The following is a 12298-nucleotide window of genomic DNA, read 5'->3' as shown; positions in this document are numbered from 1 at the left end:
TATCAATCACTTCTGACATTTATCTACATTTATCTTATCGATTTTTTCAGAATCACTGAATTCTTATCTGAAAAATGTGTTCCCATCTTTAACCCTATGAACTCTTATCGTATATGTACACGGGAATTATCTAATGTAAATTTAATTATTCCGATACAATATAGAAGAATCTCGATAAATGACATTTAATGATAATGGATAAGTTCGTATTTCAGGAGCTTAGAATTGAAAGGTTCAGGAACTTTGATCTTAACCGTGAACTCGATCTAGAAAATCTAATTAAATATTCTATGAAGAATGGAACGAAATTAATCTTCCAGAAAATGTTAAAAAATACAAAAACTTGGAGTTCAACGGGTTAATTCCAACAACATTATTAATGTATTCCATGAAAAATATAATGAACTTTCGAAAAACCAAAATAGCTTAAAGTCAAGTTTCTAATAATTTTAATAATACAGATATCAAAAAGAGAATTAATTTAACTTTCAAATGGCAAAGCCTGGTAAATCGTAACCCAGACCTGTAAAACAAATAAAACAATGCTGCAACTAAAATGAGGCTAAAATCAGTAGCATGAAGCATGAAGAAAACTATCGTTCGAACCGGAAGACGCAGACTACCGAGCCAAACGTTTCAATCGCCTTCAATTACAATTAACCGTTGTATTATTTTTCCCCGATGGTAATGTTCGCTGCCTATCACGACCACTCGTGTCCGATAAAGTGGTGCAACGTTGACACACCGCGAAACACGGTGCTCAACTTCGTAGACCCTCGTTTCAGGTCGCTAACATCGATCTGAATAAGTATGCCTCGAGGTTGAATACACGAATGAAATTGTGCACCGAGTGGTAAATGAGCCACTAGAATTGAAATCAACGCATATGGCGAGCCAAGATTAAACGCACATCGTGCATATGGACTACGGTAGCCCAATGGCGTAAGCAATTAATTTTTCTACATGAAATTTAAGCATATTATTTTTTGGTGCGTTTATTATTAGAAATATTCAAAAGTTTATATTATTTTCAAGGTAGGCTCTCTTTATTAACATTTTAAACCAAAATATCTTGCCATTTTGCAATAAAAGAAATTTGTATCTTTAAAATGAATGTCATCATCAAAATTCAAAGTTTTAAAAAATTTCTGAAATTAATAAAATTATAAATAAAGAACTAAGAACATCGCAGCAATGAAAATCTAAAGAATCTACTAAATTTTTCAGAGCACTCATTATCGATTAAATCAACTTGGCCGAAGTAAATGAATTGATGAACGCCCGATGCGACTACGTAATTCCAAGTTCAAAAGTGAACGGAAATTGTCGCGGTGCGAAAACAGCTTCAAGTTCAATAAATAAACGATCGTCGAAGCCTATGCATTTACGTGCATTTATATAATACAACAAAACACTATATTTTACAATGATGTGCAGGTATGGAAAGAGAGGAGAGGAGCGGAAGGTTGGAGAGGTCAGCCAAGCGTGCCTGCTAACATCCGCTTCCGCAGGATGTACGATTGTCATTTTCTTCTTTTTTTTTCCAACTTCGACCGGGCCTACCGCCGCAATTCATTGAGAATTCATTTTCCCGATCGAAAGGAAATGAATCCATCGTGACAGACTAAACGAATCAAGTTTATGGCCTAAATATTAATTTGTTGTTTATTAAATTCCAATATATTTTTCGCATTTTCAATTCGTTTACTGTCACAAATTAGATCGAATTTGAATAGGAAAACAAATCTGACAGACTAATGAAAATCCTATTTCAAAATGAAATAAACACCTTCGTCTTTGAAGAAGGACAGTGCGTGTCATTGCAAAGATCATGCTTAACAAAAACGATACATGCGATCGCATTTCAACGTGAATACACGATGTGTGCTTATCGACGTAACCCTAGATGTGTGCCACCTAATCAAACAGGTAACCAAACACTCGACATTACACGATGACCGGCACCTTGTTTGCGCGCATGTGAATGCAAATCACAGCGGGAATGGTGCTTAACCCTTTCCCTCGAGCGTTTTCTCGGTAATAATCTGAAATCAATCGGGAAATATCGATGAATAATTTATTTAATATTTATTTCGATTCTCTCGGTCTCGATACTATGCACTTATTTCGAAAATTAATAGCGACAAAGTTAACACTAGAACTACCAAAGGGGTCAAAATGACTGGTTTCCAGTTTCTTATTTTAAATTATAAATTTTATCGAACTATTTTTGTTGAAATATATGTTAGCTGTTATCGAGCTAAAGAATATGTTACATCCTTTATCTATTTAGTAATCTACATTATTTTCAATTTAAAAATAAGTGAGTAGTGGTAGTTCTACTGTTAACGATGATTGGGTCAATCTTGGCCCACACCTACGAAACCTATAGATACTACTCTAATGAAATTTTACATAACAACAACTAATGAATTTTAACAAATGAGTCAACTCTATTACTGCAGCAGATGCTTCGTAATAAATTCGTCTTAAAGGAATTATTACAAGGTTAAGTTTCAGCAGAGTTACGTGCTAATTATCACTGATTTAATCTCGTTATGCCTGTTCACCATAAAAAGTAACAATAAATCAAGTGGCCTTATACATACTTCCAACTGGTATTATAGCCCGTGTGTACTCGACGAATATTTGAAGACCAATCTCAAAATAGAAACTTAATTATACAGTAAATACTATTCATGAATGAATAAACAATAGCACAGAACAATTTCTGAACACTGAGTTTTCTTAAAAAGAAACCTTCTACAAGAAATACTTTCGACTTATTCTTTTCTCAAAATTTCTGTTTGCACTACTCGTTACACGACATCCTGTACAAGAAAGTGAATTTTTTAAATTTCCACCTGGATCACCGTATAAAGAGGTAACAAGCTGGCCGATACGAAACACCTACGTGCACGTTTCGTTTACGCATACCGTCCGATAGGATCCTCCATCGTCTCTCCCTCATTAACGCTCAAATTACTCGGGGATGGTAGGACTGGCAAAAGTGTAGTCAAAGCGTAATGGAATGTCTGTCGCCTCGCTTTATTAGGCGATCAACGATCTACTGGTACACAGTGTCGCGCGTACACTGCATGCAAATAAGCCTTCCCTCTCTTTCTGTCCTCGCGTCGTTTCCATTTTTTTTTATTTATTTTTTTTATTTAACCGTCTTCCCTCTATCGCGAGCCTTGCTGAAGTCGCCTAGTTGCGAAACTCGTTCCCCGAGGCTACAGGACGTTCCTGGTTATCTTAGGGAAAATAAAGGGAAGAAAAGAGGCGAATGACACTTGATGTCCAAAGAACGCGATACGTAAACGTACCTTTTCAATACTTTTCAGATAACACCTGGTCGAAATGTAGAAAAACTAATGAAAAGTTTAGGAATTGTTTGAAAATTCTGGCCTACTTTTCTTTCACCAATATTAACAAGGAAAAATTGTAAGTAAGAATATCAGGTATCTCATTGAAAACTGAGATAATGATTATTGAATTAAATGAAGACTAACAAGTTCTAGATGGTTCGACAGAAAATTTGTTTGGATGACAAACACAAAATAAATGGAATCGCAATTGGGTCAGCGGTGACAGCTTTCTAGATTCATTTTTCATTTGTCTTTGACAAAAAGTTGAACTGTTTACCAGTAAAAGTATTACAGCACGGCAAGAAGAAGCTATCAGTGGAGATAATAAGGATAATTTTCTGTAATTTCACCGGTTGGAACGGAGACGATTGTAAATAGTCGGAATTATAAATATAATGAGACAAAATGCCACAAGAAATTGTGTGGCTTTATAAACTATGAATTCATAATTAGAAATAGCGGTGGAGAAGTATTATTATGATAATTTTTAGTAATATTTTGATAACTTGTAATTTGTCAAGGATTTTTAAAAAGCAATCCAAAAATAAAATAATCCGCGATACTTCAATTAATATACATATAATATATAAAATACTCACTTATTGCACTCATTAATGAACAAGACTACTTTAGATGGTACGCATTCTCACCTGAAACATATAAAATAAAACATACCATTAGATACAAAATATTTGGGTCTACATTTTACTACAATTTTGTATATAAAAAGGAATAAAGCAAAAATAGACATTTGAATCGTGACCTATATTTTATTGTAGAGTATCATTTTATAACAATAATGAAATACAAAAAAATAAAATAAAAACATACTTTGTTGGTAAAGTGGAAGCATACTTATGCTAAAGAAAAACGATTGAAAATAGATGTAGACATCAAGTTTTAAATTTAGTTTTACCGTTTCTTCGTATTAATTTATTTAAAAAACAGATGCAAGACAAGGTTAATGTCTCTAGTATGGTTTAGGGAAACACCGAAACGAAATTAACTTGTTCAGTGAACAACGCTTTTAAAGAAGATCGTTCCGGAGAAAGTTTTCCGATCGTGTACCTACAACGTTTTACTTGTTGCTTTCGGAAGTACGGTACTTGTTTCAAGAAGCTATAGTTAAAATCCAAATGCTGTTTTTTCCTTTAACTAACCACTGTAATTGACGTGTTAAGGATGAAAACGAAGGCTTTATATTAGAACCTTGACCTCTGTATTTTCCACTTTCAACTACTTCATCAAACAATTTTGAAAAAATAATTAAATAAAACCATGATTTTTTTTGTATATTTAAAGAAAAATCAAAATTAAACTTTTTCATATAAATAATATAAAAAATAATGTGATGTGTAAACTTTTTAAATTTTATGAAATTTTACCTTTGCTATTTAACCAATTTTACAAATTACAAAAATTACACAATTACACAAATTACAAAAGAGTGCAGAGCAAGATTGCAAAAGCGTAGATCTAGCAGGAACGAGAATTTCTATGTTGCGCGAAGGGGGTAAAGGCGCGAGCACAGCGTGGGTCGAAAATTGACGAGTTTGGCTCGCCGTTGCATCGCGACAGGATGATATAGGAGTTTCGCGCCGATTTATAATCCGAATAAATCATTCAAGGGTGGGCGTTGAACAAACGAACGTAGTGCAACGATTTTCAGAGTGCGGGTCAACGATCCAGGAGCGAACATCAATCCCTTGCGTGATCCAGATGAATCGCGGCTGATAAAGCAACGTTTCCTAGACCCTGCTTACATATTCTATTCATTAATCCTTTCGTCACTAAAGATGTATATACAGGGTGACTTTAGAGGCTTAGCGCAATCACTGAGAAAAGTAATGAAAAACAAGTAGGATAAATAGAAAATGAGCAACACAAAAATGAAGATAGAAACGTGGAAATAAAGAAACAAGTAAATACATACAAGTTAAGATAAGAGGGAAAAGAGAAAGCAAAAGGGAAAGGAGAAAATAATTGAAGCGAGGTAGATAAAAAAGTAAAGAGGTAAAGGAGAGAAGAAGAACGACAGGAAACGAAAGATGATTAAACGTCAGAGATATCGTATATCAAAGAAGATCGATATAGTATGTACTCTCGTGAGGCAGCTAGTGATACAATTACAAGTACCACGATAAAGAAGATTTTTCTTTTTTACTTTATAGCTGATTATTACAAGGTAAATAAAATAGAGTATAACCGTTTTAATCGAATGTTATGATCTTTGTACTAAAATTATTGTATAGCAGAAATTCTCCAACTATATATAGTGATTTGTTAATACATTGTCTTTCATAGGAGAGCTACTTGTTTAGTTTAATAAAATAATTTGAAAAAATGAAGGAGAAAAATTTTAGATACCATTTTATATTTGTACAGTGTCGAGCAAAGTAGACCTGGGATTACCAGCCTTCTCCTTTGCCAGGTGTTCGCCCTTCTCCTCAGGTATCCCCGAGGAGAATGACGATATAGGGGAAGAGGTCCTGTATATATAGGTCCATGCTCCCCCACCACTTCCACATATGCGTTTACGCGGGAAAATTTGATTCGATATTATTTTATTACTCACATTTTTCAATTCTATACTAAATACAACTATATAACAACTAAAAATTATATTATTTTGATTTTTAATTATTTTTAATATTAATATCGTAACAACTAATTCCCCTACAAAACCATTTTCCCTAAAGAAGCCCAGTTCGCTCGATATTCTACATCAACATATCAAAGTGAATGTCAAAACTGTGCATTTTATTTTATACGCATACGTGCTTAAACAAAATGGAATTTTTTAATCGTAGATAACGAATAGATAAGATAAAAAGAACAGAAGGAGTGAACAAACAATAAAATTGCTATCAGAGGAAATTTAACGTTTACCTAATCGTTCAATACATCGTTCTAAATCTACCACATAAAATTCAATGCAACATTGTAATTATCTTGAATCAGAAGAAACTGCATTAACGTGTACATTCACTGGATAGCACAAGATTTGAAGCGATAAGATAGAATGCAATGCGTGCACCTGATGACAATACATCTAACTATAGAGTCACGTAGAGAGGCTAACTCATAACAAATATGGTGAAACAATGAATGAAAGTTGATTATTACGAGCCAAGAATAGTTATCTATCGCGGAAGGCAACTCTGTATATTCCGCGCGTTCAATATCCGATGCTTCTTCCCCTGTTCGAAACTTTCAAATGATTAGGTTCACTGTACTCAACGATATGTTTCATAAATGATTATATAGAGTATCATGTAATTGATGATACAAGCAAAAGGGTAATGACTCTATATTAAAGAAAAAGGTAAGTGGAAATATGAGAACACTTTTCCATCCAAGGCTTTCTTTTCAAGAAAATCATAACAACTTGATAATTAATTTTCCACTGCAAAATTATGATTTCTTTTTAAATACCTCATTTTCCAAATTAACACACACTATTAGTAGACATTTTTAATTCTCACCTATATTATATTACTTTTTTTCTTTTGTGTATTTATTTTATAAACTTTAAAATTATGATTTCCTGATATATTTATTATGAATAATGCCAATGTCCCAATGTATGCTTCTTGCAATATTATATAGTACGTCTGGTGCACACGTTCAACGATATGATTAATTGTATCAATGAATTATGCAACAAAATTAGCAAGAAGTGAATAACGCAGAGTTAAACGACTTCTTCTGACAAACATTGAAAACGTTTATTTTTAGCCGACATTAGTCCATTTATTATTACGTCCTTTCAACGAGAACGTTCATAAGATATCGTGGAAAGAAAAGGCTGTGGCAGATAGATTTATCTCGCTTAAGTAAGAATCACGACACGTATGTAAAGCAACTATCGCGAGTTGTCACGTTGCTATCCCAACTTTGTTCTTTCGATCGATAAGAAAAAGAACTCGTGAGAAAGTTTCAGGATACCATGTGAGATTAAAAACGCTGTAATCGAACGTGACTTTCAGTTCATCGTACCTGTACTACAACGATATTTATTACCCTTTAATCGATCAAAGAATCTTGAAACTATATTTAATGAAAAATTAATTTTAATTTAATAAAATTGATTCAATTATCAATTACTTGTACCTTGAAAGCGAAACGCGAATAAAAATAAACATAAAAACTTCAAAAGTCAAACTATTGATGAAGTACAATTTAATGAGAAAATTATTTTTAGAAACTAATTTAATTTTATCACACTGGAATACAAATCCATCGGCAGATAAACTGATATTTAAAGCGTTATAAAATACCAATAACTGTATGTTTCTCATAATTCAGTACATCATTGATGGCGATCGTTTAATTTTATGCCTGTTAATTTTGCACGCTAATTTAAATTATTAGCCAAAAGAGGCTCATCGAATCTGAAAAATACAAATACTTTTACAAGTTCTGCTGCTACATGCTGATTGTTTCGGTAATAAAAATGCACCGTTACTCTGGACGAGCGAAGTTTGTCGCGGTACTTGGTTAAAATTAACATCGTAATATCTTCATCAAGAAAAAAAAGAGAATAAACGAAAGAAAATGCAAGAACAGTTCTGATATTACACTGGTTGATTCCGTGGTTTACATAGCGTGAGGAAAAGGAAGAGGAAAGGCAAAGGAGTTTTTCGATTAAAGAATCAGCTTCTAATTATGAAAACCATGGCGTTAATTAATTATTGAGATAAGACACGAGTAGCTCCTTAGTAGGAAAAGAAAGCAGTGATCGCGGAAAAAGTAAAAGGAGTTAACGTGAAATTTTTCATCGGAGAATGGATTTCCTTGCTCTTGCGACAATGAGAGGAAATACTGGAGAAGTTATTAGACAACAAGCTTTTCAATAGGATTAATTCCCTTTATGGAAACGGGAAGTGTTATTTTATTTTAGTAAAAATTCAATTACATAATTTTATTATTTTTTAATATTCATTTAAATCTATGAAATCATGTTTCGATTGAACCTGAATCGATCTACGTTCTCTTGTTAAAAGCTTGAATGCCTCGAAATGAGACAGCACATTTCCCTCGTCATTGTCAGTCATTTCGTCTCACTCTATAAACGTGTACAATGTCAATATCATACTGAATCATTGTGAACGAAATTCCTTTTGATCGTTTTAATAGGAAACGAATATTGCGTCTGTATCTTCTTTGATAACAGAAAATATTCGAATAATGAGTGTTCAGATAATGGAAGCGATAATAACGTTATATCAGAAACTGAATATTTTATAGGCGCAAAGCATTTTCATAACAATATTTATCAATTGTAAGACGACGCATTAAAGCAATTATTAAATTTTATTACACAGAAGGTAAATTTATATGGCTGCTATTTAGTCACTATGATTGTAAAAAAGTTATTTAGATTTGGGTCAGTCATAACCCATTCATTGGAGAAATAATTAAAAAGCTAAAAAATAAATAATCTAACATTAAATTTAAATTGTTGCTATTTTAATAATCCACCTTTCAAGAGTTAAATCTAAGAACATCGTTTATATAAAAACTTTTCTCTACTTTACTACCCTCTGCTTCAAGTTGAACCTGAAGACCTCTCTTTATTAAAAACTTTTCTCCACTCCATCTCTAATATGCATACAAAATTTAAATTGCTAATATGCTTGTATCTCCTGAAAATATGCTAAGTGATCCTCCAGTACAAGGGGTTAGAGAATCACAGTAATCTCTTACCGAAAGGTTTGCTTCACTCCCCTTTATTCTGATTCTTATCCAAAAAAAATTTAAATTACTAATACGATTGTTTTCCTCTAAATTCAAAATCGTGTTGCTCCACCCGTGAGCAACACTGACATAGACTTTCATCGGAACCCTGAAGACTGCCCTCTTTCAGAGAGCAGACCTCCGTGCGTCCACGCACGCACCATCTTTTGCTTCTCTTCTTTTTCTTCTGCTTGCCTGCTGCACGCGTCCCAAGGTCTTATGTAAGCCAGTATGTCGGACACTTATATACATTCAGGGATATTTTCGGCATCGTAATAGGAATAAGTGAAAAAAGTATACGAGAAAGTAGCCCGTACCGAATCTTCGTTAACAGAACTGGTTTAGGTGGCTTTACAACTCGCTTTAATTACATGGCGCAATCACCGACTTGGCTCCAGTTTCCTTATAACGTCCCCTTTCGGACGAGACAATTACACCTTAGAATCCGAAAAAGGGAAGAAAAAGAAAGAATTTTGTACGCAGCTGCTCTGGAAAACAATTTTTATTTCAAGTACTCTCAGTCGACTTTCTTGATCAGAAAAATTGTGCAACACGATGCATGTTTAAAGATATCGTAACCCTTTGTCCCTAGAAATGATTCAGAGAATTATCACCACCGTGGAAATGTGTAATTACTAGGGATATGCGGGTACCCGATATTACGGGCTCGGGCAGGCTCGAAGCCCGCGACCCATCTCTCATGGACTTGTTAATACTTGCAATAAACATATGTAAAATCTGTTTTATATGGAATTGTGGAATAAAATAATTTTTATTGTGTGGAAAAATAATACTTGTAACGAATTTATTTGAATATGAACTCCATTCGATGTCACCTATATACAAAATATATGAGTTGAAACTGCCCGACTGTACCCAACCGAACCCGACTAGTCGGGCCGCTCATCACTAGTAATTATCTTCGATTTTATCGACGACCCTACAAACTGACGGTAGAAACCTCGAAACCTGTGTCTGACTCAACCACAAAGCGATTGTGAAACCAACGATCAACGATTTCCCCAACAGCCGAAGATCGTCAGAAGCTTCGCAGAAGCGATTTAATGTAGTTTGACTTAAACAGTAAACGAAACAAGGACAAAAGTTGGAGTAAAAACAAACAATAATTTCGGGCTATCGAAAATACTTTCATCCAGAGAAACAGAGAAGAAATCCTAATTTTAAATTTTAATAAATTCGTGTTACCATGCCTCCCTTCTTAAAAAATCATGAAATCTTAGCATTATGAATATTAACGCTATTCATACAAGAGAAAAAAAGAAAAGAAAAATAATTTTAAGATTTATTTTCCACACTTTATATTTTGTAAGTATATAAGAAATGAGTAAGCAAAAGAGCTCGAGGATTGCAACCCGACAATGTTTACGTCTGGCCAGCCAATTTATGTATAATTTAAACACTGCAATGTACAAGAAATTTATTATCACCGGATTGAAAAGACGGAGAAGAAAAATGTGTGTACTTAGAAGTGTCAAGGTGTGTTTAAAAATATCAAATTCGCAGAAGAGATACATATTTCCATAATGATTTAAATCCTCCACGATAATGGAACGCTTTTAAATGAAAGAAAAATGTGTTAAATGTAATTTTAAAAATAGAATGATAGATATTCGTTCGCAAACGAGAATTGCAAGTATCGAGTGGTGATACTTTACGGTCTTTAGCCAACGTGTCGACACTTCGTTTATTTCCGCAACGCCTACGATCCGTCACAGTGTGAAGGTGTCTTTAAAACCATGTGCAAAACTAATGTATGAATTATTCAAACGAGCTACCATCGCGTGGAACGAAAAAAAATTAACTTCCCTGGACAGGGTAAAAATTATGATAAAATAAGTCCTTTCGTTTTGTTGCACTAAGAATTATACGTGTAACTGTATACCAAACGACAGATTTCTGATGACATAAAAATATCATGAAATAATACTTATGGTACATAAATTTGAGAAATAACAGTATAAATATTCCATCGATATTTTTAATACAAATTGACTAGTGCTATTTCAAAATATAATACACTGAAAATTGGATATTCGGTATTGAACAATATCAATTATCTGTCTAAACGAAGAATTAGCCATTTTCAATTAAAAATATCGAAAATTTATATAGTCATTTTTATTGGACTTTAAATTTTAAATTGATATGCCATAAGTGTTATTTTACGATACTTTTATGTCATCAAATTATGTCAGACTTTCTATGTTTCGAAATCCAACGTTTGATTACAACAGCCTAATACTATCCTATAAATAATGTAACTAGTATGAATTATATTTTATATTATTAAAAAGAACAATTTCAAGAAAACCTTGAAAAAAAAATTTTTTTTTATAAATCATTAAAGTCGCATCAATCACTACCTTATTAACTACGAAGTACATTAACTTAATCATACATGTTGGTCCCTTATCCAGTACAGAAAATTCTTATTTACCTCAATGAATTTTTTGAAAGTAAAGAAAAATATTTCTCAGATAATTGCACGCAAGCAAAAAGTGCAATATAATTAGTAAGTTTTACAACGATCGTACGTCAAGTTGTACTGGTTTACGAGCGATAGATTACGTGAAAAAGTGAAATTCCAAGCATTATTAATCACGTTAAAAGCAAAAAACGAAACACGACCGGCGAGGTCCAAGGTTCTCGCAATAATCGAAACCCGTTGCACCATAATTACATTCACCAGTGTATGGTGCCCTTCGATTTTCGTGACGCCCGGTCGACGCTGAATTTACCTTTACAGCCACGTGCGAGCCTGATGCATGGCCGAGCATATAGCGGGCGTTGCCGGGAACTTTAGTACCTGACTTGCATACATTATCGTCCTTCGTACACGCTTTTATCTAACGATGTCCATAATCTCTCGGTCCGTTTCTTCTCTTGTCCAACCATCAGATCGTGTTAACTCTCAAACGGCGGAACCGGCTCTTTGTTGGACCAACACGTGATTCTTTTCATTCTCATCTTTGTGAATTTTATAATTTCTTAAGGATATCGTATCAATAATTTTAACCCTTTGTTTTTAGTTTTTTCTCTTGGGGTTCCAAGTTATATAATTTTCATGGAAAGCTGCATAAATGTGTTTACTTATAATTAGTTGTAAGCAATTAAAATACAAACAACTCTTTTTTTTTAGAATAAATTCGGTTAATCTTTAACGAAAAGTC

The 12298-nt window shown here is 33.5% G+C and overlaps 1 protein-coding gene across 5 annotated transcripts in view; it reads right to left on the bottom strand.

The window, feature by feature from the left end:
• The window catches only part of jvl (javelin-like), a 68890-nt gene that overhangs the window by 34805 nt on the left and 21787 nt on the right, over positions 1–12298 (bottom strand). For 3 of the 5 annotated variants that reach the window (XM_034331904.2, XM_076688560.1, XM_076688559.1), the window contains exon 2: positions 3968–4018. The exons of the other annotated variants lie outside the window; for them this stretch is intronic. In XM_034331904.2, the coding sequence (XP_034187795.1) occupies positions 3968–3980 (13 nt within the window). In that variant the 5' untranslated portion in view covers positions 3981–4018. The remainder of the gene's footprint in view (positions 1–3967; positions 4019–12298) is intronic. 5 annotated transcript variants of the gene reach the window in all.

Source organism: Osmia lignaria, chromosome 6, assembly GCF_051020975.1.
Source record: "Osmia lignaria lignaria isolate PbOS001 chromosome 6, iyOsmLign1, whole genome shotgun sequence".
Taxonomy (NCBI): Eukaryota; Metazoa; Arthropoda; class Insecta; order Hymenoptera; family Megachilidae; genus Osmia; species Osmia lignaria.
The sequence above is the reverse complement of the archived record's forward strand: the minus strand, read 5'-3'. Positions and strand labels throughout refer to the sequence as shown.